General features: G+C 34.4%; 2 protein-coding genes across 2 annotated transcripts in view; both read left to right on the top strand.

The window, feature by feature from the left end:
* Positions 1-27,386, top strand: part of Orc6 (Origin recognition complex subunit 6) — a 213,059-nt gene that overhangs the window by 141,143 nt on the left and 44,530 nt on the right. The window lies entirely within an intron of this gene.
* On the top strand, positions 7,220-21,511 carry PRAS40 (Proline-rich Akt substrate 40 kDa). The gene is made up of 4 exons (XM_073990239.1): positions 7,220-7,951; positions 15,434-16,802; positions 20,530-20,702; positions 20,772-21,511. The coding sequence occupies exons 1-4, from the start codon at positions 7,787-7,789 to the stop codon at positions 20,883-20,885; spliced, it is 1,821 nt and encodes a 606-aa protein (XP_073846340.1). The 5' UTR covers positions 7,220-7,786; the 3' UTR covers positions 20,886-21,511.

Below are 27,386 nucleotides of genomic sequence, written 5' to 3'. Positions count from 1 at the left end.
ACATATCAGCCAGAACTGAGAACAATAACAAGGTGTCTCCTCATGTCTTCAGTGGACCATTTGCATGAGGAGTTCAAGATCCTGCCGGTGCGTCGGCACAAAAGTATGCTGTTGATGCAATATTTGCTTGGATGTTATAGGCAAGACCATCCAAATTACCACCTAAGGGATAGGCCCTCGGAGCGAGGGAGTATTTTAGTGAACTGGAGACGGAGGTCCAGAGATACAAAAGAGAACCCCTAGATCAACAATTGTACCAGGCAGGTTCGAGAGATATTCACACTGATGGATTCTGAATATGCCGACCAGTGAAATGAACACATACATGGTTCAATTATTAGAAGGTTGGGCAGGTTGACGAAATTTAAAAAAAACAACTCTGAAGCCAGTTTGCTTATAACTTCAAATTACTAATGACAAATGCAACAGGTGTTGTTTATTTGAAATATTGTCAAAGCTTGTATCATTTAAATTGAAATATTTTTTTTTAAATGCTTACATAAAATAATCATTTAAGATTTGTACATATACTTACATATATAGCCATGTCCATCCGTCCGTTGGTGGAAATCTCTCTAGCGCCCGAACCTATTGAAGGGGGTGGATACAATTTTGGGAAAATGTATTGTATGCCTTTTTAACTTTTGGTGTTGAAAATGGGCTATATATGTATGTAGGTCCAGGTTATGGTATAGCCCCCATATAAAGGTACCTCCCAATTTTAATTTTAGCTCAGTAAACTTCATGGTGGAGGATATAAAACGTTCGAACCGGCCCAACGTACCACTTTTTTACCTGTACATGTACTTATGGTGAGGATTACGTAGGTGATGAAAGATACCTGACCCGCTTTATCATTGCAAAGCCCAGGACTTGTCCTGGCCCATCTTTCATCACAAGTGGACACTGACCTCACCGCGGTGTCACCTGGGTAGCTGCCTTTATCACCCCTTAATGATAGTGAGCTAACATGTTTACCCATAAGAACGTTAAAAACTTGCGTTGGGCTAGTAACCCATCCCTCCAAAACATCTTACTATGAAGAAGCAGAAAACAACCCCCTCTATAGTTGAAGACCCCCGTTCTTTGTATCATAAACTGCGAATCTGCACCTGAAATATTCCGACTATTTATAGAAGTGCGGTTTACGCACTGGCAGATGTACTTGAAAAATACATAACAGATACAGGAAATAAAATGGATTTGGAAAGGCTTCACAACAACACATGAAGCCTGAGTTTGGTTGCGGATTTGGTCGGAGGTAAAAGATTTAGGTATCCGGCTTCATCCCAGTGATTAATAAGAGACTTGCTATAATTCGTACAAAAGCTAAATTTTTCAGCATCAGTTTTATTTGTGCTCATGCACCCACAGAAGACAAGCCCGAACAGATCATACATATTTTATGAGCCTTTAGAAGAAAGGAATGAGGCTGATAGACTTCGCAGCGGCAAAAGAATGGTAGTACAAGATGTAAGCATCTAGACATTCTTCGTTCTGAGGAGAAAACATGGACTCGGATCACCATCTTGTAGCAGCAAAGGTACGAAATACGTACCCACATAAAATACGAACCAAGGCGAATTTAATATTTCTTGTACCATGGTACGGAAGTTGGACATCGGCAAGCTGCAAGCACAACACATAGCACAGCATTTCCACTCATCTGGCTAAATTGCTTAACGAAAGTATCCCTCGATGATGTTGAATTCATTTCTTTTTTCAAAAATGTGCATATGTCTATTTTTATTTATGATTTTAAATAAATTTATTTTGTCGTTTGTCAACCCAGTCAAACTGTTTTGACACAATAGGAGGACCTCAGGAAAAAATTGTAATCAGATGTTTGCTCTGTCCTACCTTGTAATGATTGTACCATGGAACACATACACATACTTAAAATATTTATTCTGTATTTTATTAATAAAAAGTAAAAAAAGTACATTAAAATGTGAAATCTGATCCGATTTTTACAATTTTTTGTACGATTCGTTTTTTAGCCGCAACAATTTTCATCGATTGGAATATAAATGCAACTTTTAGAGAATTTTCGTGAAAATGCACCTTTGGCCATATACAAGTTATTATGGAAACAAGGTGCCGTGACATAACTCCCAAAACGATTTTGGGAGTTATGTCCGCCTTGGTTTGCGGACACTACTCCCAAATTTTTTGGGAGCTATGTCCGACCCCCCTTAGCGGACATAAGTCCCAATGGGAGTTATGTCCGTTTTTAAAATTTAAGTGATTTTTATTTAAATAAAATTTTTATTTCAAATGTATAAGAAAAAAATTAAAAAATTACATTTTTCATTTCACAAAATAATTTATAATTGATTTAAAATGTTTAAGAAAATTAAGTACAAAACAAGGCGAATTTAACAAGGTGATCCAATAGTTGACATTAGGTTGTAGTCTTCATTTGCTGTCAAATTTTTTTGCGCGAAATATTCACAAAAGTTAGAAGAAAACGTTAAAATATTATTCGAGAAGCTTAAACAAAGATGTTGTACACAGATATTTTTTATAGAAGCGAAATATTTGTTATTTATTTTTGATTAAAAATATGTATTGACAGCAAATGAAGACATAGGTTGCTATTATTGTATCACCTTCTTTCTTACACCATGGTACAAAATAAGTAGTAGCCATCTCAAATCAAACTATATTCAAAACAAACAAAACAAAAAATGCTGCCTACAGGAAAATAAAAAGTTATTGTTAAAATTCGCAAATACTTTCTGAAAAAAAATCGTGCGATTTGTTTTCAAAAATATTTTCACAATTTAAGAAAATAAAAAGTTTTTATAAAAACATTCAAATACTTTCTGAAAAACGAAAAGCGATGCAGGCGAAAATATTTTTGAAAAAATCGCGCGATTTTTTACACAAATATTTTCGCCTGCATCGCTAAAAAATTCAAAATTAAGCAAAGAAATAATTTATAAATTAAGAAAAATATCGTTGGGAGTTATGTCCGCGTTTTTTTTTTTTTTTTGGTTGTTATGTCCGCTTTGCTTCACGGACATAACTCCCAACGAATTTTGGGGGTTATGTCCGCAAAGCGCAGCGGACATAACGCCCAAAATCATTTTGGGAGTTATGTCCGGGCACCTGGAAACAAATATCCTTCTGGAGTTAACGTTGCCGAATCAGTGCCTCGTTGGAGTTAACCGTAACCGATCGCCTTAAAAATGCATCTATAAGGTTTTGGATCAAGTGGAAAAAATGGGGTAGGAAATCCAAACAAAAACAATATACACTCATCGTCTTAACAACTATTTCATTTGGTCAATAACACTGTGCTACAAAAGTTGAATAAAAAATAATCAAGAGTTCTGATGAAAAAATTCTGATGAAAAAATTCTATTCTATCAATCCTTTGGTTCCCTTGGGCCACTTCGGTAAATGTAGTAAAAATGGGGTTTCTAAGTCCCAATTTACATTAGGCGAGTATACTTGCGGCAATTGTCAGTTTGTGGGTGAGAGAGGGTGCTGAGAGGCAAAGGGTTACCATATGCCTCACCTCTCTCTCCTACAAAATGACAATTGCCGCAAGTAAACTCGCCCAATGTAAATTGGGACTATGATTTTCAACTTTAAACGGGCATAAGTTCTATTTTTCACAACGGACTTCTATTCATATATATTGTTTACTTTTGCAGGGCGAATATTATCTTTCGAACAAGCCATTAAGTATGGAAATGGTTAAGTCATAGTGGTTGAAGTGCAAAAAATTTATGAAAAATCGGGAAAATTCTTTTCCTCGTTCTCTAGGCTGCTTAGAAGATACCAAATAGAAAAATGACTTGTTTTTAACAAGAAGAAAATAAAGTTAGCTTTTGAAAAATTAATGAAATCGGTTGAAAAATAGATAAGTTTTGCAATAGATAAGTTTTGCAGATGAACCATATCGATCCAGGTTTTGGAATAGTCACCATATAAAGACACCGGTATATAGAAATACGTTGTGAAAAAATTTGACAATTTTAAAAACTCCGTTCTTCACTACAATTACCGTTATAAAATAAAAACGAAGTGACCCAAAAGAACCAAAGTCATTTTCGTTGTCCAACGAACCCCAACACGATAGAATTTTTGCTTCGTGTAGCACAGTGTACTTTTATGCACAACTGCTGGAGTTGATTCTAAAATTGCTGAATCCAGGATTAGTTATGCATCAAATTGTTCCACAAAGGTCCAATAGCGTCTCCATCCTTTATCCATTAACTTGTGGCAGTTGTACATTACAATGATATGGCTTTTCCGTCGTTTACAGTTTGTACTCAGTGGAAAATCTTGCTGTGGTGGGTGCCAATGAGATTTGTAAGATTGGAATGTCATCACCCAACATCTGTGAAAAGCGGACGAAGTAAGCAAATTCCTCCTATCATCCTATTGCTTGTGCTTGGTTTACATTTACGAAATCCACCCGATTTCAACTGTCAAATCCATAGGTTAAACGTCAAATGAAATCCAGATGACATTTCATTTGACGTTTGAGCTATGGAATTGACAGTTGAAATCGAGTGGATTTCTTAAATGTAAACTTAGCATAAATTTATCATGATTTCGCATGCAAAAATGAAATCATCTCATTTCGTGATTTCAGCGAAATCAACATCGAAATCACAGTACACATGATATACAACCCTGTTTTCGTGTTAACACAATAATGAATTCTGGAAAAAATATATCACCGAATTTGTGCATTACCTTTTCATTCCAGAATGCATTATTGTTAACACGGAGCATGTCCTAAGAAAATAATGCACTATTTTCCTGAGTCCAGACGAAATTAATGTGTAATCTAGGAATTGTTTGTGTACTGATTTCATTACCATTGGATTTGGTAATGCAGTAGGTAATCAATGTGCATATTTTTGGTCATTTGCATTATTTTCTCGATTACAAAGGTAATGCATTCCAATTTCCCACTGAGAAGTTTTGCACAAAAAAGAAAAATAGTAGATCTGGCAGCAATGTCAAAAAACAAACATGGCTGCTTAAAAAAATAACAAACAAAATAAAATTCACTGTTTTTTATTTTTTTTATTTCACTGGTTTAAATTTTTATTATATTATTTTATTTCTTTTTTTTTTGCTTTGACAAAGCGATTACAAAGGTAATGCATTCCAATTTCCCACTGAGAAGTTTTGCACAAAAAAGAAAAATAGTAGATCTGGCAGCAATGTCAAAAAACAAACATGGCTGCTTAAAAAAATAACAAACAAAATAAAATTCACTGTTTTTTATTTTTTTTATTTCACTGGTTTAAATTTTTATTATATTATTTTATTTCTTTTTTTTTTGCTTTGACAAAGCGCGTAGTTTTCCTTTTTCCTTTTGCCTTAATTTGTCGATGGTCAGACTAGCACGATTTCAACATGGCGACGTCAAGTTTATAGGCGAGGGGTATGAAGTAGTGAAACCCATGTACATGGTTTTCTGTGTTTTTGTGTTGCCTCTTCTTGTTGTTCGTTGCAAGGTTTTTTCTTCCATTTTCTTTCATTTTTATTTTCTCAAGCAAACGTTAACAGCATAGCAAGCATAAAAATATTTAATAAAAACATTAAATTAATGAAATAGTGAAAATTTAACTATGTATTAATATTAATTTAATTATAAATGTTAATTATTTTGTGCTGTTTTTAGTTTATTTATGTTTGTTTTGTTTTTATTGGTATGAGAAACACAACAAACGCGAATGGTAAAATAAAGAGGACAGGAAAAAATCATAAATTTCACGTTAACGTGTGTGGACACTAACGAAACTTGAAAAGAAATTTTAACGAAATTGGTTTCAAGAAACCTTGCTAGTCTGACCATCGACTTTGCAAATAAATGTCAAATCAGCAGTTTGACAGATTTTCCACTTTTTACACAACGAAATTTGACGAGCAGAAAGTAGTGAAAGAGAAAGCCATTTTGGCTCTCTCACTCTCTTAAAAATTGCTTCCAGTTTTACTACTTTTTGGGGTTAAGGAACGCTTCCCGAGTTAAAAATGGTAAAACTTGAAGAAACTTTATCGTAAAGGAACAAAGCTTCATGGTATAAGTAAAGAGGTAGATTTAAATGAAAAAAATCTATAGAACCCTTGTTTTTCTTGAATTCCTAAAACTTCAAAATAAAAGCAACAAGTGGGTTTGTTTACAATGCATTTTTTGAGCATTTTATAAAAAACGCGAAAAATGAATGAAGAGTTAAGTTTTCTCCACATAATCGAGTTGTGAATATGATAAACTGCTTGTTTCGATGCAAATCTTACCAATTTCTTCCATACAAATGGTCTAAAAACAAATTTAAAAATCATTGAATTCGATTGTTTTTAAAATTGTTTGGCATATTATTCAAACACCACACACACATACACAGTTTGTTTATATTGTTTTGAAGTTTTAGGCATACTCGAATGAAAAAATTTAAATTGACATAAAGCTTTGGCTAACCTTTCTTATTAAAGGGTTGTTTACACCATCTATCAATGTCGTATGAGATGCCAAATTTTCTACCTGCGAATGTTGTACACATAGTGTAACCACTATGAAAATTTTCATCTATCAAAATGATTTGGCAACTCATATGTAAATTTTTCATTTAGGGAGCGCTCTATTTGATACGGCATTCTCGTATGTAAACATAAATTTATCAGCTGTTTTCTGACATTCTCAAACAAAAAATGAAAAACAAAATCTTTTAAAAAAGAAAATGGAAAGGTATGTATATTTAAATATTCAGTAAAGTAAATAATTGGCGTTTATAATGTTATTTTCAGATCGATTGGTCGAAAGAAGCAGTCTTTGAAATGATTGTTTGGTGGCAAAAACATGAATGCCTCTATAACTCCAAACACCAATTCTACCAATTCAGTTTCCTTCAACCAAAATTAAAATTTGCGCAAAATTGCATCTCAACAATAAATGTAAATAATGACAAAAACAGCTGTTTTTATATTTTTAGGTTATGTCATACGAAAATAACACTTGCAGGTATGAACGCACAAATTGAAAGTTGTATGGATGACGTCAATTTTGACAAACATAGAGAATGTCGAATGGGTGAAAGAAATGGCAGCTCATATGACATTGATAGATGGTGTAAACAGCCCTTAAACCATGCAAAGCTTTAATAAATCCAGGGGGTTGCACAGTTAGGGATCTGCAAGTTGTGCCGAACATAAAAAGTCGACTTTCACATTTTCTCTATAAACAAAAGTCGACTTCGATTTTTGACTATTCAAAATTAAAAATCGTCTACCTAACCCTACTCAGAAAACAGAATCAAGAAACGCAAAAAACGTGAGGAGATTAAATATAAAAAAATTAAAATTCTCCCGTTAAAAGAATATTTTGTGTGAATAAATAAAATAATTTTATCTTGTTCGAAATTTATAAATAGTGCAAACAAGTTTTTTACGCAATTTTTCTTAGAACAGAATATATAGAACCCGAAGAATAAAAGAAGAGGAGCAAAGAAGAAAAACAAAGAACAAATAGAAAAACAACGCACAAGAGAAAATTCAAGTAAATAAGTAAATCTTCATACAAAAGAAATAAAAATAATATTAAGTGGCCATAATAAATAATATACTACATAATATACATACGTATAAAGAAGAAGAAAAAAAAACAACAATATATAAAAAAGAATAAATAAATATCTACAAAAGAAGAGACTATCATTGTTGTATTGTTGTTGTGATTTAGTGGTGTACGTGAGAAGAGAGTGTCCAGTGTTTGTTTTTTATTTTGCCTTACTCGCCCCTCGCACAGTTTCTCGTTGAGATGTTGTCTTGCAAATGTTTAAATTTTATAGCATCCACTGCCAATAATCAACAGCAAGGAGCTCCTCCTTCATTTTCATTGACAGATGCTTTCCGACAAGCCTTTCTTCAGAAGTTTCCACGAAATTTCATTTTCTATTCACAATGCATGGATTTTTTTAAACAGGTAATTAAACAACAATATGAAATTAATGTTTTTATGTGGCTTAGTTTATCGATTATTGTAGGTGGAGTAGTTTAAGCCGTGTGTTTATTTTTAAAATTCAGACTTAATAATGTAGGTCTCGTCGTCCTGAACACAAAAATAGGAACTCCTTTCCTTTACCGACCAACCGCAGAAAATTATGAAAAAACCACAGATACTGCTTTTTATCCCGATTCCAACCATGTATTGCTTTTGTTACGGAAATCTATACATCCCGAGTTATGGGCCTCCAAAGATCCACAAAGGCCGTAACCTATAACTTTGGCAAAACATCGCAGAAATTTATGAAAAAATTACCACAGATAGTGCTTTTTATTCCGATTCCAATGATGTATTGCTTTTGCTGCGGAAATGTATACTTCCTGAGATATGGGCCTCAAATTTCCACAATGGCCCTAGTCTAAAATTTTGGCAAATTAGATATTTTTCTCTAAATAGCAGGCCTTCGGCCGGGATTTAAGACTTTCTCCTATGGACAGGTGCAAATGTCGGGAATGGGGACAAAATTTTCTTTTAAATTAGATATTTTTCTCTAAATAGACGGCCCTCGGCCGTGATTTAAGACTTTTTCCTATGGACATCTGCAAATCTCGGGAATTATAATTTTTCCTATGGACAGGCAAATCTCGGGAACGGGAACAAAATGTTCTTTTAAATTATAAATTTTTCTTTAAATAGCCGGCCTTCGGCCGGGGATTTAGGACTTTCTCCAATGGATAGGTGCAAATCTCGAAAAGGGAACAAAATGTTCTTTTAAATTATAATTTTTTCTATAAATAGCCACTTAGAGAAACCGGGTTGTCAGATTCTAAGAGCCATTTCTCTGGATCCAAGGAAGGTATTACAACCTATAGCACAATTTTGGAAAGGTTAAAGTGTGAGCTACAATCTGGCTTACATTAAATGGGACCCCATAATGGGCCCGTTTTCGACTTTTTGAGGGTTTTATAGAAAAATCCGGGTCCAAAAATCAGTTTTTGGGTTATATCACCTGACCACTTGAAATTGACCCTATCATATGACCTCTTGTTGGATAGATATTTCCATAAGCTTTCCAATGATACCCATTTTGTAATCGGTTCAGTAGAGCCGGGTAACCGTGTCCGTCCCCAAAGAAAATTATACATATACATTCCCGTGATCAGCGCAACAATATATACATCTGGAAAAAAATTCAAAAAAAAAAAAAAACGGAGAGTTTTTACTAAACTAGAGTTAAGCCGTTTCTATTTTACCTAAATTGGCTTTATAATTTCGCACTTTTTATCCAAGGGAGAATAAAATCTCGCGCTTCTTTCTGGGTAGGAAATGGGAGGGAGATTTTTGAGACATGCTGAATGAGAACTGTCTCCGAAAGTCTTGTTCTAACATGCCTCTTCAACCTTGGGGAGGTCTTGGACCCTCAAATTGCTGGGTTAGAGAAATGGCATCTAACGGAGAATAACATTTAACAGATGTCTGCTCCTCTGAACTTTTTGCATCTTCCGTGGACCAAAAATAGATGGCGTTAGTTTCCCAGAAATAAATATATACGATGAGGAAAAAATAAAAGCTATACGGGCCAGTCCCGCGGCAAAAGTTGGTGAGACCACAAGCCATGTGTTGTCGAAGTCAATTGTGAACCGGCTTTTAGGTGTGGATGTATTGACACCTACAGCTGTATCTGTTACAATTGCACAAAGGAGTGATCATAAACCGGCGATCTCAAAAGACAACGATGTAGCCAAGATTGGTACGACCTACTCCGGATTCTAAAAACTATTGAAGATAACTTGAAGCGACAAAGTGGGGATCTCCTCAACATGCTGCTGAAGAGAGTATGGACTCAGATTCTCAACTGCCATCAAGCCCAGTTACAGCGGGCCCTATATCGGCACATGCAGGTAAGAAATTTCAAAGCAGGTTGCCAAAGGATTATTGACCGATGATGGGGAATCCAAGGAGACTCCAACACTGGCCAATGAATAGTAAGGGCAGATCTGCCAAAGAAATCAAAGATACAAAGCAAAATTCAAGGGGCGTGATCCGTCCTGAGAAGGAGTATTCTTCATCAAAAGCATGCTGAGTTACATGGGGGAAATCGAGAGAACTTACCAACCTGTACCCCGACGTGGACCTCAGGTGGACAAGATATTCCTTCCAAGGAGGCTGCGGCGACAAGTAAAACGTAGAATTGACGAAACCTACTGTCCAAAGCTCCAAAGCCGAATCCAAACCCAGAAGATAATGACATCCATAAAAGAGAACATTTGGCGATGGGGTCTGGCTCAAAGACCGACTCGAACCCAAAAGGTGAAGCGGAGGAATAATCGGCACTAGGAAACTCCATAGCTTAAAAAAGTCGAGTTGGTTCGGTCGGAACAAGTCGGGTTTCGGCCTTCGAAAGTATGGACTTCCCATAGATAAAATATATATTCAGAACATTGAGACATATCTGCGGTAAACATTTCGGAAGATCTCACGTAAACCCGATTTATGCCCGAAGGCCCCCAGCCTTCGCAAAAGAAGACGATTGCTTCTCAGGTGGTCAAACCATTGACCTCCTGTGCAGCTTTGCTAGCCCAGAAAGCCAGTCAATCCCACGGCAGCGGGTTCTTTCGTACCGGATTGACCTGTGTTTGACCATAGTGTTTCGACCAGCGGAAGCCAACCCAGATCAAACCTGTACTTCACGAAGGTTTCTACGCTGCTACAACAATAACAAAAGCAGTGATCGCCTTTTCGACATGATCGCCTTTTCGGTTCTACTGATGTACATATATATTTTTGTCCAACCAGTCGTCGAGTTTAAGGAAAGCATTCCGGCCATGTTTGGTACTCGATGGATCTGTAAGCAATATATAAAATCCCTATCATCTTACCGACATTAGATACGGTCGACATACATATTTTGTGCAACCCTCCTTCTACTCTACGACGTATCACCAGATGCGATCAAAAGTACCATAATAAATTCCCTGAAAATGTTTCATAGCTTTGGGAGAACAATCAACATTAAAATATTCTCTCCTCTTCACTCAGTGAGTCTGTAATGAATTGTGGGGAACTGGGGTACAAGCATCTGAAAAATGTTTATATCTACAAAAAAAAACACATGTATGTTTGCATATAAACACGGACTAGAATTTATACATATTAATAATAAAGAAACGTGCTTAATTTTAATTATTAATCTCATGTTTTTAGTTTTTCGCCATCATTGTTGTTGATATTATTAATTCATTACTGTTTTTGTTGGTCGGTCGGTCGTTTGACTAGTGATGTGTGGATGGTTGTGAATCCAATTCTTTGTACAAACATATATTTTCTATTGGTAAATACCTACATATAGACAGACCCCTATATGTATGTATGGGCGAATGTAGCGACATATGGATGTCTGCTGCTATATAGGAGTAAACTCTTGTTTACGTTTTATTTTCATTTTTTCGCTCGTTCTCAAAGCGATTCTCGCATTTGTGTATATATTTGTTTATACATATATATTTACTGAACATTTGCTTATTTGATCGCTTGTCGTCTCATTGTTTTTCTGTTTTTTTACACAATAATTTGTTGTTGCATTTAGTTTTGTTCTTTTGTTTTCATCCATAAACTATTTTTTTAAATGGGGTGTAGTTTTACATATAGAAAACTGTGTAAGCCCTTGTCTTGTAAAAATAAAATTTAGCAGACAAATGTGGGATAGAAAACGAACAATGACTGTTATTCCGCTATGAATATATAGATAACAATAAAGTTTTGTTTAAATTTGCATTCGAGACAAAAAAAAAAAAACAAATGTGGCTTTAATGAAGTTTGAAATGTCTAGTCTATTCAATTTTCTCTTTTGTAAAAAAAAAATCATTTAGACAATTTTCATCGAGAAATTTATTTTATTGTTTTCATATTCAAACATGTACCTACATATGTAGGTATATATTATTTACAATTAATTTAGTTAAATTTTTTTAAATTTTTTTTCCCATACGTATTTGTTTACAAAAAGTTTCTATTTAAATCGAAAATAATAACAATTTTCTACACTATAACCGAGCAATTTATTTTATTGCTCAGTTTATGTGTATATCTTTTAATATGCTATCAATGGCATATTTACTAAGATAAGGTTGGTAGATCTTATCATTATTAATCGTTGTGCTGAGGATACCATTGATAGAATGCAGGAAGTCAGACTATCCACTCAAATATTGGAGAACATTTTTTAAGGATGTCAATCTCCACACAGGGAGGAACTAGTAGTGAAATGGATACTCAAGGAATTTTACAGCCTAGGAACTAGGGGTAGGTCAGCTTAAATCTCTCTACGGAAGCGAATTACCTCGGTGTGGTCGTTGACCATCGGTTAAGATGGAAAAGGAACACTGAGGGGCGCACCAATAAGGATAGTCACAGTATGCGTAGATAGCCAGGCTGCTCTAAACATTAGGGTCATTCACCATTAAATCTAATTGCCTTTATCTAAAACGATTCGAACACAAATTCGTTCGAACTACTACCAAACTTCCGTAGTAGAATTATGTAACTCATTTATTGAGTTACCGATAAAAATCGGTAAAACTAAAATCAAGGCATATTTATACAAGGTAGAAGTGACAATCAGTTGTATTCTTACTTTTTTTGTAAATTTAGTTTTCAAAATGTGATAGGGTCTACTCATGAAATTTGAAACTTCGAAATTTGCTACCATAAAATATTGTTTTTCATCCTAAACGTGTAATAAAAATTACCTACGAGGGTTCTGAATGCTTTATATTTACATTTTGATTCAAATTTGTTCTATTTTAGAGGATTTTCAAAATGTATTTATGTTTTTCCTAAATATTTTTTGTAACGACCCTATTATTCAATTTTTTTCTTTGACAATTAAATTTCAATAACAACAATGTTGTTTTTGTAAATTTGTTAATTGTTGTAATTCATGCATATACCTTCTATCAAGGCATATTCATATAAGGTAAATGCATGAATTACAACAACTAACAAATTTACAAAAACAACATTGTTGTTATTGAAAATTAATTGTCAAAGATAAATATTGAATAATAGGGTCGTTCCAAAAATTTGTTCAGGAAAAACATAAATACGTTTTGAAAATCTTCTAAAATAGAACAAATTTGAATCAAAATGTAAATATGAAGCATACAGAACGGTCGTAGGTCATTGTTATTACACGTTTACGGTGAAAAGAAAAATTTTATGTTTGCAAATTTCGAAGTTTCAAATTTCATGAGTAGACCCTATTACATTTTGAAAACTATATTTACAAAAAAAGTAAGAATACAGCTGATTGTCACTTCTACCTTGTATAAATATGCATTGCCTTCTATAAATTTGCCTTGACTTAAATGCTTATAAATTCGGTAATTAACGATATTATTCGGTAAGTTAGCGACCAATAAAAAGTTGTAAAGTTCTACGGATAGCAACAGTGTTGCCAACTTTTATTTGAAATTTTCATTCATAATTTGGCGATTAAAAGTTACCGATTTTTGTCGGTAACTCAAAAAATTAATTACAGATTCGCACTACTGTATTTTGAAAAATATTTGAATTGATTTTATTTTCAATCAAACATTTCCTACAACAAAGGGAGTTTGTTAGTAATTCGAATAAATTTGAATTCAAATCGACTTAGACAAACAGGCCACTATACTGTAGAAAGTTCTCTGACCATCAGATAGAGGACTGTGTCAAGCCATCACTTTGCTTATTTCTCGACAAACTCAATAACCTCAGAGAAACTGTAAAAATCTGAAGATAGATCTAGATACAAGGTATCGAACTCAATCTGGCCGGCAGTCTCAAGGTGTAGAACTTCGTCCCTTGTTTTACTTCGCAAATCAGAGATCAGAATTATTTTAGAAGTCATAGCATAGTATTGAATCTATTGCAAGTAAGTGGTAGGCCAAGAACTTTAAGAACTGCAGGCTTTGTGAAGTTGTTGAAGAGACTGAAACAATCGTGCACCTTTTCTGACGGTGTTCTAGACTTATAATTCAAAGACACCGGCTGTTTGGTGTCCATGAGATTGCACCTCTCTCTTTTTCACTTCTCTTCCATAGATCCCTGTTAAGATATTGCAGGAGCCTTAACCCAGATATGCCCAATGACTTATGTATATGTAGTACACACAGAATTCATGTTACTATGCTGGCTACTATTGTTGAGTTATTAAATAATTATTTAGTGATATCTTCAAAAGGAGTGAATATGGGGCCACTTTTTCACGGTACATAAATGTTGACAAATTTTCCATAGAGGATTCTTAATATATACCTGAAATGCTTACTTAAAGTAATTTTTCATGGTGGATACATTTATCTGCGTATTGGGAATGCTCGAAATGGATAGAGTGGATCGTTCTGATCAGAAAATTGTATTTCCCCAATCGTAGCACACTGTGTGGATATGGGGGTTCATAATGCTTGGCAGATTCAAAGCATAATTAGGGAACTATAGATCAACTGTCTTATAGAAGAAGTATCACTAATACTCTGTTATCTGGTTTGAAAAAAATTCAAATTACAAAAGGAAAAATTCGAATTACAAATGAAAAAATTCAAATTACAATTGAAAGGATACGAATTTCAAATGGAATTCTCAAATTACAAATCAAATAATTCGAATTTCAAATGAAATTCTCAAATTACAAATGAAATAATTCGAAATTCAATTGGAATTCTCAAATTACAAGTGTAATGTTTCGAAATACAACTGAAATTATTCGAATTACATGTGAAAATGGTGTAGTGTGACAGCTGCACCGCGACTGCCGCTAAAGCTGTTGCGGGAAACGGGAGTTGGAAGTTTTCTGGAGCTTCGAATTTGCCGAAATTTGGTAAACAGATCAAAGCAAAATCTGGTTCCGCCGAGTCTCGGGGAAGAACGGAGTTAGCTCAAGGAGGAAGAATGGTGCGGGGGGAGTCAAGTGGCTGATACGTCGCAATTACTCGATATCCTACGCGAATGTGGCCAAGGGATACTAAATTCGTAAGTTATAGTGCTCATCAAAAATTTTAGTAGGTCGCGGCAGCATTTTTTTTGATGGTGTGTCCTTATTTCCGGAAGTATGGACATACCCCAAAAAAAAAATGTACCGCCTCGAGTACATTCTGCCGTAAAGAAATGAAAACGTTTGGATACATGCCCATAAACTGCACTTTTGCCAAGAAATTTGAAATTTTATATGGGAGATACCTGAAATAGTGGACCGATATAGTCCATAGTCTATGCCTGAGAGAAATGTTGCGAAATTTATACAAATTCGGTTACTCCCTTTGCGAGTTATCGTGTGCATCATTTAATCGTCGATAGTCGATGTTTTTTTCCAGACTTTCCCGAATATTCCTTCCACAATTCATTACGCTGATTGAAAATATTCTTACAACCCCTCTAGCGATTATTTCAATTGTTTTAATATAATTTTTCTTTCCTTTTCAGGCTATTGGTCCAGTTTCGGATTTAACCATCAATTCGATTAGCCAAAGGGATTTAATTTATAGCCTTACATTGGAAGTATCCGAGACAGAGAGTGCAACTCAAACATGGCAGCTTAGCATCTGTAGCAATTGTAATGTTGTGCTGTGTGCTAAACGCATCGCTGATGCTTCTTCCCAACAACAACAACAATATACCCCCGTATATCTCATTAATTGTGGTTTACTAACCAACAATGAAGAGCTGTCACAGAAACGTGCTGATAAATCATTTTCCGATACATTTGGTTTACTAATAATGGATCATACAAAATCTGAAGTTCCTTCGAATAGTCAAAGTCAAACAAACAATCTAACGATTGGTTCCCTGTCAACATCATTTGTTACCGGTAGCAGCCTCTCGAATCATTTGGACTCGAAGCAATTACGTCTGCGACAAATACATGCCAATTTGCAACAACGTTTACAGCGAGAAATTGCCGAAACAGATGAGCGTATACAACGCTATACGGAACAACAATTTGCTTTGTTGAAAAGTTTCCGTGAAAAATCCGAACAGGAATATCAAATGTTAGTCTCACTTATACAATGTATACCCGAGCAACAAGCCAATGAATGGTTAGATCGTCAACCTCCCAGTTTGGAGATTACCAGCAATGGTGGTACTGGCAGCTTACCCTATGGTAGTTCACGTAGACGTAATACCATATCAAGTCGCCGAGATTTGAATAGTACTGCACCAACAACACCCACTGCTACACAACCACCAACGAATATATTCCAATTGAACAAAGAAAGTGCTTCGACTTTACCCACAAGTGCCATAATAACAACACCAACAACAAAAAGTGGTCGGTCAACAATTGCAGAGATTAGTGCAAATATAGGCTCAACAGTTCCTTCCTCCTCGGCAGCAACAACTTCATCAACCACAACCGTGGTTGGCAACAGCAGCAGCAACAATACTGTTTCTCAACGAAAAATGTCTAACTTTGATACACCTCCCGCAACACCTGAAGCAACACCCATGAGTGTGGGCAATAGTCCCACATTCCGCCAACAACAACAGCAACATAATACTTCATTTATAGGCCAACAATCTTTTCAACAGCAATTTCCCACACCAACTGTGGAAACTGCCGATGATTGTCTATTTGAATTGGAAGGTGTTGATTCAGCAACCACCACAAATACAGCTCATCCAACGTTATTTTTACAAAACCCGCCTTCCCCACTACGTCAGAATGTGCCACAACAAATACTGCCAGTTTATAATAGCTATCAACAACGCACCTTAAATTATAGCCTTGCACAACAGATGGAAAATCATATGAGTGATTTGGATGAAAGTGATGGTGCTGAGGAAGCCGAAGGTAAGTTGTAGATCATTATAAAGATCTTGCATAATCGAAGAAATGCTTATAAAGATTATCTATGGGGTTAATTAGGATAAACTTTTGTTTTAAGACGGTGCAATACAAAGTTATTAGGATATATTACAGAATCATGACTCAATGTTCGGAGATCTAACCCTACAGTAACCAGTAATAAACTCCGTAGTGCTTGTTACTAACTTATCGAGTATGAGAGGGGAAGTCGTTTAACGTTGTGAGATCACATGACAGATTGCTTTAGACATTCTGCATCCAGGTTCCAACAGCCATCTGCGATGTTCTTTGTCGAGGTAGACCTCACGAAGTTTGCCGTTGTATTAGCACATTGTTGGTCGGATAGTTACATAAACTGGTAGGTCGATTTAGAGTCACCTCGAGCTAGTTCATAAGTTTATATGTTTCCCATTATATTACTAATTAAGGTTTCTGATTCGATCGAGTATTTGCTCGTGAATGAAGAGGTCGAACTATGAAAACCTATTCGCACCACCAACTGTACATTTATCTATCAATGTTGTATGAGATGTCAAATTTGCTACCTGTGAATGTTGCACACATAGTAGTTGTGTTCCTTTACTTACCTGAGGTTACCATTTTTACAATTTTTACCATTTATTACCATTTTTAACCTGCAAAGCGTTCCCAGTGATAGAACTGTATGCAATTTTTAAGAGAGAGGGAGAGGAGAGTGAGCAGATGTGCCTTTCTCTTCTACCACAGGCTACAGGTAAAATTCTTCGGGTAAAAAATGGTAGAACTGATTTTTCGTAGAATATTGGAAGAATAAAGAAAAAAATTAACAAAAACAGAAGTAAAAAGGGTACGCTGAAAAAACACAATTAAAGCTGTGAAATAAAAAAAGAAAAGTGAATTTTTATGTTTCTTTTTGACATTGCTATCAGATCTACCAGATCTATGGTATGGACTTTGACAAACTTAAAGTATGTGTATAGATAAAATAAGTGACAGCTCATACGACATTGATGGCTAGTATAAACACGCATTAGATGCATTAGCATCTGTTACAACAATATCAAAAAGTTTTACAAAAATAAATCATTCCGTAAATTTTTCGGGCACAACTTTATTCCGAAATTATTACCCAAAGTATTGTTCAACGAATTTAACAAATATTTATTATTTTTGTTTTGTTTTTGCTTTAAAATAAACACATTTTTTTCCATCTAACTTCTTAATGTTTCTCGAAGAACGCATAGGATTTCATAGTTCGATACTTTGTCCATATTTATATTAGTCAAATTTCCTTGCGGCAATTGTAACACTTTGTCTCTCAACATCTGCTCTGTTCCAGAACCTGCAAGAAGCTACTAGTTTTTACTAGTTTTTTTTTCCTTTATGTTATCTGGAAAAATAGTAAAAAATAGTAGATTCTTGCAGTACTGGAACAGACCAATCGTCTCTCACAGACAAACTGACAATTGCCGCAAGGAAAATTGGCGAATGTAAATATGGACTTTCATTCACGAGCAAATACTCGATCGAATCGAAAACCGTAATTAGGCCCCTGGAACCCAACAATGTTTTACGATATTGCGTATATCGTGCAGAGCTTTCCTGCAATCAAGGATAGCTCAAGAATTAATGGTCCGGGATTGAGAGCCTTATCGGCCGCTTGACTATCGACATACATATGTATATAGTCACCGGTAAGCTTGCTTTGAAGCCCTTTCACCAATTCTGCTGCTTTCCTAATAGCAAGCATCTTTGTCTGAAAGACGCTGCATCCATCGTTAAGCTTAAATAAGTGTAAGGGTTCTCGCAGTAAACGCTGGTGCTAGTGCCTTCCTCCACCTTGGACCCATCTATACATATTGCCGAATCGTCCAGAGGAGAGTGACTTTTAATCCAAGTGTTCTTCTTGGAAAATTTACGGATGTCTTTAAGATAGCACATAAAGTACTTACGAATGTGTCGGGGTCATGTATCTTCCATCACAGTCTGATTGTTGGGATGACACGGCAGATAGGATTGAGAATTTTGATAAGGTACCCATACGGCTGTTTCCCTCTACCATCAAGATTAGATGACTTAGCGTTTCACATATGCTCCTGTCTCCCAAAGCCCGGAAGCCATTCTATGTACTTGAAAATGAGCCATGATGTCCTGGGGTTGCTAATGCTGAATCCCGTTGAGAGCAGCCTGAGATTTGTAGCCTTAGTCGGGATTAACCCATTCCTTTGGCCGGGTTTATCCAATACCTTTAGCCAGGTTACCCTATACCAATTTTATCTCCACCAGTGATAACAATTTTGACGAGATTCGTGGGCTTGAAACCAAAATTTCCTTGACTCGATAACCTGGAAATGTTGAGCGAAGGAAAATGTAATGATTTCTCAGTTAGTTCAGCCACTTTGACTTCATTGCAATCTGTTCTTTCCTATCGTTAAGTTTTGTGCACATGTAGCAGGTACAGCTGCCCCCAGGCGATTCAGAGAGCATTATCGTAATCTGGAAAAGGAGGTTCAGACATTTTACAAAGGACCTGTAGATAAACGCTCTTATCTGGCAGGTTTGAGAGATATTCACACTGATGCGGTCGCTGAGGCTCTGGTAGCCGATAGTGCGAATATCGTCCTCGATGATCACCGGAAGAGCTACAGCTACAAAAATAAATCTTGTTCCAAATCGCGTTCGAAATTACACGTGCAGCAAAATTTTCCAAAAATAAATCTTGTTCCAAACCTCGCGTTCCAAATCTCATTGTAAATCACGTTCCAAATTACACGTGCAACAACAACATTTTCCAAAAATAAATCTTGTTTCAAATCTCGTTGTAAATCACTTTCGAAATTACACGTGCAACAACAACATTTTCCAAAAATAAATCTTGTTCCAAATAGCGTTCCAAATCTCGTAAATCACGTTCCAAATTACACGTGCAACAACAACATATTCCAAAAATAAATCTTGTTCCAAATCTCGTTGTAAATCACATTCCAAATTACACGTGCAACAACAACATTTTCCAAAAATAAATCTTGTCCCAAATCGCGTTCCAAATTACACGTGCAACAACAACATTTTCCAAAAATAAATCTTGTTCCAAATCGCGTTCCAAATCTCGTTGTAAATCACGTTCCAAATTACACGTGCAACATCAACATTTTCCAAAAATAAATCTTATTCCGAATCGTGTTCCAAATCTTGTTCCAAATCGTGTTCCAAATCGCGTTCCAAATCTCGTTGTAAATCACGCTCGCAACAACAACATTTTCCAAAAATAAATCTTGTTCCAAATCTCGTTGTAAATCACGTTCCAAATTACACGTGCAACATCAACATTTTCCAAAAATAAATCTTGTTCCAAATCGCGTTGTAAAGCACCATAATTTTACTCAGTTTATTTTCCCACTCCCGATCCATTTTTCAGAGTGCCGAGGAGAGGGTTAATTTTTTCATAAAAAGATACCACGCATTGTTGTTAGTAATGTCGAATATTTCAAAACCTATAGAAATGGACGGAACTTGCCACGCCTATGTAGGTTACTTCCCGACGTAAACTTTCAAAACGCCGATACACGTGTCTTCTTTTTTTCGGTCCTCTTTCATAATCTGTGGGGGGTTTCTTGTAATTTTAAAAAAATTTCGATTTTGTTGTACATTGTTATTACTTGCCCTTAGTAGCTGGTTTGTTTATATATCAGTTTTATTGATTGATAAGAATTTTTTGTTTGTTTACTTTTAGATGCATTGGATTTAGATAGTTCTATGCCAATATCAATGGCCACTCCACAAAGACGCAATAATGCAAGCAGTGCAAGAGATATGAGTAATTTTGCCAAGAGTTTACCAATTGAAATTGCAAATTCTCCACTAACAAAAGGTCGTAGCTATATAGCTTTAGACTCGGAAGATGATGTAAGTTAAAATGTTGTATTTGGATATGTTCCATTTTATAAATTCATTTATTTTTCTTTTAATTTACAGGAACTGGACAATAATGTCGATATTGCGGCCAGCATTAAAGCTTTAGCTAAAAGTGTTCACGGTGAGGCGGTATTTGGTGACCTGCCAAGACCGCGTTTACGCTCACAAATTTAAATGTGTGTGTTTTTTATTCTGTTGTCGTTTAAAAAATAATCAAAACAAAAGAGATCTTTTTTTTTCAATTTTTGTTTTATATTATAATTTTTTATATAATACCCTTCTTTCATATTGACGAAGTTTATTTTGATCAACAAATTAAATAGTTTATAAGTTAATTTCTCTTTATTTTTTAACAAAGAAAAGAAAAAGTAATTTTGGTATAAGTATAATAATGTATGTGTAGTAGTTAATATCAAGAGTTTTTTTTCAAACTTTATTTTGCATTGCCCTCAAAAAAAACTTATTGGTAAAATTAATGTAACAACACTTACATGTGTGTATGTCATCATGTATGATTGTTGACGTTTTCATAATGCTATTAAAAAATACCCATCCTTTTGATTATCTCTCGAAAAGATTTAAGTTTTGTCATTATTCAGTTTTTTTTTTTTTTTGTATATGAAAATTATTACACCTTTTTTGTAATTTATTAGGTGATTTTTGTTAACAAAATATACATAAAATATATACAATACATACACATACATACATATTTACATTAAAGTATATCCTATAAAAAAATATACATACATTCATGTGTTGTAAAGCCTACACAATAAATCAGCGAATGTGTTCTAGAATGCAATGGCATTTTTCGGGGAGTAATGTTTGTGTTTTCGTTTAACTAGCCGTTTGTCTAATCCCATTGAAATGGACTGCTCATAACATGAATACACATATTTTTTTATATTAATATAAGAATCAGTAGCTCAATTCCTTGAATTATATTGGCGATATCGCTATTTTTGGAAATATCTCGTGTGTTGTAATTTTTACAACAAAAAGATGAATTCAAAAGTTAAGAGTTTTGAAAAGATAGCATTATATTTTTGTGGTTCCAGTGTTCGGAATTTAGTTCTTTCCTAGACCTTGGTTCTTTCATTCCCTTGCACCATATACACTCTAACAATTGTAAGCGCTAGTTTGTTTGCGAAGACAGTTTGTTGGTTCATAAACTCATTTTTAATAAAAAATTCTGTAACGGCTGTACATATTTGTAAAGGAAAGTACGGCACATAGTATATTAAGAAGATATGTGGGGTTTAAAAATCGCAGATAAAGTAGATGAATCCTATCGATCCTATCCATCATGTGAATTGTGATCAACGCTTTCGAAAAGGCGTGCTTATGACTGGTCTACATAAAAGGGACAATTGCAATTGGTAAGAAGTGATAAATTATTTATCCAAAAATACTTCGAGGAAAGAGACAAATGTGTCCATAGGAGAGACGTAGGTAAGAAATGTTAAAATCATCTAAAAGCCTAACATAACACTACATCCTTCACTAGATACTATTGCTTTCGTCCCCCTAAAGTTTTTGATGGGACAGTGCTCAGTGATGAATCCTACTGTAATCCGAATGCATACTGAATAGATTTGAAGATGTGGAAGAAAATACCCAGCAATATTCCAATGTTTTTCTTGTCATCTGGCACGCTGAATGTCCGTGTTCGATTTCCAGACCAAAAAATTTTTCAACGGTGCAATGTTGGCGACATTTGCTGAATATTTCAGCTATGTGAAACATCTCTACATGTCTTAAGGACTTGGCTATAAATAGTAGGTATCATTGAGCTAATATGAATCTCATATCAATAAGTTATGAGAGTCGTCCTTGCCCCCTCTAGAATGTTTGTGGAACAATTATATTGAGATATATGTCTGTTAAGAAGGTTTGCGTATTTATCGCATATCTACCCAGTACCTGAATCTCTACATAATCTACAGTAGAAAACGCCACTTTCATCCGTTCTTAATAAAATTAAACTTGCAGTCTTTTACTAGAAATGACTTTATGCCAAGAATGTGTTTATGTTCCGATGCCTTTAGGTTTGTCAGGCCATGAGACGTTTTTGGCAAATTTAAGCATAGTAATGGGACCTATATCTGATAAAAAGATGACAGTACCAGTCTTCTTGTGCGCAGCAAGCAAATGGTTCTTTTCGAAATTGGTAAGTCCCTGCTTCCTGGCAATAATGGTCCAAAAGCTCTAAATTATACTGTGACTTGTTTCCAATTCGATTTTTTTTATTTTTAATTCAAATTTTTCGATTTATTGCAATTTTAATTCAAAATAGATAATACATTTCAGATTACTTTTTAATTAGCAAAATGTCATTGCACCTGCCGCACACATTCAACATGAAGTATTTGAATTTAAAAAAAAATTTAAAAATTTTTTATAAATCATCTATGGTTCATAATAAAAAAATATATATGAACATCCATGTGTATTTAGGTACGATGATGATGGTTGGTTTATTTATTCATATTAAAAATATACTATAACAAAATGTTATCTATTACATATGTGGAATATATTTGCGCTAATATTTCTTTTTCCTATAAGAACAAAAAACCTTTTTATAGAAATGAACTCTTTATGTTTTAAAATTTTCTCATACGGAAAGGACTCACACAACAACAGCAATGTTAATTAATCATCGTGATTTTGTAAAATGTCTTCTCCTATGCTATTGTTTGAAATACAAATATAATATAATAATTTAATTAGCTAACAAAAACTTTTTATATAAAAAAATATAAATGACAAATGGAAACCGTCTGAATGCACATGATGTTTTTTGTGGATTTCCATTAAATACTAAAAAAAAACAATATTGAACAAAAAATATATAAAAAATGTGTTAAAATATCATTTTGTGGCACATACAAAAATAAGAAAATAAACTAAAATATCTTTTATATAAAAAAATAAAAATATGGTTTCTTTTAAAAAGAATGCAGTCGACAGCTTGAACGGGTGTAAAATAGACAATGAACAACAACAATTCTCATTACTAAATGTTCGAAAAAGTCCAAAAAGAAAAGGTGTAAGGTCGAAAGATAAAACATTGCGTGTGCGTTCAAAAAAAAAAAACATACATGTATTTCAATTCCAAATATATGTATTTTTTTTTTTTTGAACGCACACGCAATGTTTTAGGTTTCGACCCAAGATTTAACCCGTTCTTAAAAGATGGCTGTTGCTATGTATGTTTTTTTATTTTTATAAAAATATATTACAGGCTGACTTCCGTACCGTCAGATGCTTGGAAAATGACTGCAAATATCTGAAGTATATAACGCCGTAATACTTAACAATTGCGAATCTATCGGGTATGTGATGAAAACCGAATCGACTCGATTTGCAGAATCGAAATGGTATATAATCGGAGTGCCGTTGATGATATTTATGGTTTTGCTTCGCAAAAGCCCCTTATTTTAATAATATTTTTAAAATCCGTTTTCAAATTCATTAAAATATTCACCAAAACTAGAGATATACGATTTCGATTTATGGCAAAACGAGTCGAATCGTCTTCCATCACATACCCGTATGTATTTTAAAGCGTCACAATTGCGAATTTTTAACGCAGGTAAAAATCAAATATTTATCATTTTTATTTCTGATGCATTTAGTTGCGTTTTCGAGGAACAAGGCATGAGTGTGCATTTGAAATATTTTGACGAAGTTTAAAAACTACAAAGAATCTGACGAACGGAAATCAGCCACAATTTGAAAATACCCTTGCATAAGGTGTTTTAATCCGTTGTAACATTGTCCAAGTTGATAGAAATACTGCTCGAAGTTGTGATGAGAACAGCATTTTGCTATATAAACATGTTCGTACTATTTTCATCATGTACATTGCTATGTAGCTTTTATCTACTGAATAAGATATTAGTCAAAAATAGAAGCAACTCCAATAAAATCCTTTTTTTTTCAAGAAATAGTTCTGTTCTTTAAATAGCATATTCATAAAAGGTATTGCACTTCGAAAAGTTTCTACAGTGACATTTATTGACGCATAATTCATTGTATTAATTTATTATTATTAGCCTTATTCTCAATATTCGCCAATGAAAAATTTCACTAGTGATAAATTTGTCGCCTTCACTTACTCGCCTTATTCTAATGGAAGAAGGAAAAGCAAAAAATGCGAGATTTATTTCGAATTTTCGTAAATGCAAATGAAATGCTGCCATATTTTAATTTAACCCAGCAAAATAAATTGGAAGTAGTGCAATGTGGACTAGTTCTTTCACGGTATGTTTTTATGCAGTTCAAACGGAGTCGTGAAAAAGGCACTCCATTCCTCACATTTTAACCGCATTTGGATGCAATCCAAAGAATCACATCCATTTGGCACATTTTAACAACATCCGGAGGCAATTCAACGGATTCGTGAAAAAGGCACTCCAATTCCTCACAATTTAACAGCATCCGGATTCAGTGCAAACAGAGTCGTGAAAAAGGCACTCCGTTCACTACATTTTATTAGCAGTTGTTAGAGATCCCTACATGTACATAAATCAGTTTGTATATCTCTACAGGCAGCGGAATACATTTCCAAAAAGAGATAATCGTGTTAATATTTCCAAACATTTGTTAATACAAACTAAATAATATTTAATTAGTGAACATTTTTCCGGTAACTAACGAGAAGAAAATTTCCCAATGGAGTGCTGTTGGAGTACATGTCGAAATCTTTAACTGGTGATGGGAACACAATATCAAACCCATTTAGCAGATGAAGCAAAAGCACTTAAGCTTGGATTAAATGAAGAGTGGCGGAAACACACATGTTTGCGATTGAATTCAATAGAGAATTTTCATAATTTGTGTTAATTTAATAAAGTTATTAATATTTTTGTTTTACACAAATAATAAATGCATTTTATTTTGTTATTCAAAATACGTGCTCTGGACTGCCTCCTATTCTACCCCAAAGGGTCAGTTAAAATGCAATGCCAAAGGGTCAGTTAAAATGCAGTGCCAAAGGTTCAGTTAAAATGCAATGCCAAAGGGTCAGTTAAAATGCGGTGCAATGGAGTGCCTCTTTCCGGGGTCACTCCCTTGTAAAAATCATGAGTGAAAATGCATAATTTGATGCACTTCCAAATCACTTGTACATATCATTTAACTGCCTCTTTGGAGGCAAACTTTTCGCTGGGAAGTTATATTGTGTGTTGCCCCATTGTAATTGAATCTTATAATGCTTTGCATAACTTTATTTTATAGTTATTTTCAAAAAAAAAACTTTTTTTATTATTTTAAAACCTTTCTACCAATAGAAATGTGAAATAACAGCAATTAATTGTAAAATGCTTTGTAATTAAAACAAAATAAACGAATGTTTTAATATGTGGCAACATACAATACGGCATGTGAAACAGGTGTTTATTGTTCTAACTTAATCTAGTTCCCGGAGCGGATCGATCTTTCTAGTTCCTTTTCCTAAAAGAAACTAATTCCTTAATATAGTTCCATATTTCCAAATAGTTCCGAGACCGATATAGTTCAACGAATCTTTCTCTTTCATCGTTCTTTTCGTTCCAAATAGTTCCAAGACCGATATAGTTCAACGAATCCTTCTCATTCATCGTTCTTTGCGTTCCAAATAGTTCCAAGACCGATATAGTTCAACGAATCTTTCTCTTTCATTGTTCCTTTAGTTTCCTTCGTTCCAAATATTCCCAAGACCGAAATGTTTAATAGTTTTGTGGATGAATTGACATACAAATAAATAAATTACAGCGAATAAACAGCAAAGAAGAAAGATCGATGGCTCCGTTAAATTATAGGAACGAGTAGAGCGAAAGGAACTTTATGAACTAAAGGAACTATATAAATGCAAGAGCTGGATATAGTTCCAACAGTTCCTTGTCCGGAATAGTTCCTTGGAACTAGTTCGTTCCGGAACTACACAACTCTAATAAGCTGCCTCGCCTGCTTACCTTGCTTGCTTCTGATAAAAGAATAAAACAGAAATGGGCAACCCAGTACGAAATTTGATCGGCCTTCTTTATTCTTTTATTTTTATTATATCAGAAATGAAGCAGGAAAGCAAGGCAATCAGTAAGTCAGCTTATGTACCCAGGGGCCTAATTACGACATTCGATTCGATCGAGTATTTGCTCGAGAATGAAAAAATCAAACTATGAAAACCTATTCACGCCACCAACTGTACATTTAAAAAGGTATATGAATTTGCAATTTGTTACAACAAAAGGTATGTTCGTTTACTCAATAATTTGTACAAATTTGTACAAGTCCAGTAACTTCTTGTAAACCACTAAGGTCTTTTGCATTGTACTGAAGAGTAAACGAACAACATCCAGTAACAATTTGTAAATATTTTAAGTAAACGAAAACACATAAAGTCAAAAAGTTTTACAATAATAAATAATTGGTCTGTTCCAGTACTGCAAGAATCTACTAATTTATCGTAGTAAAAAATATTGGAACGAGCAAATTTTGTAGTTTTCTAGCATAACTTCATTCCGAAATTATTACCCAAAGTATTGTTACGAATGTAACTGATAGGTTTAAGTTAGTTTAGTTTAATTTCCGTTAATTTAAAAATTTGAATTATAACGTAAAGTTTGTATTACGCAGTTACTTTATTTAAGCAACAACAACTACCATGTAGAACTCTCTTCATCATTC

This window comes from Musca autumnalis, unplaced genomic scaffold (assembly GCF_047663935.1).
Source record: "Musca autumnalis isolate F117 unplaced genomic scaffold, ASM4766393v1 scaffold_5, whole genome shotgun sequence".
NCBI classification, from domain to species: domain Eukaryota; kingdom Metazoa; phylum Arthropoda; class Insecta; order Diptera; family Muscidae; genus Musca; species Musca autumnalis.
The sequence above is the reverse complement of the archived record's forward strand: the minus strand, read 5'-3'. Positions and strand labels throughout refer to the sequence as shown.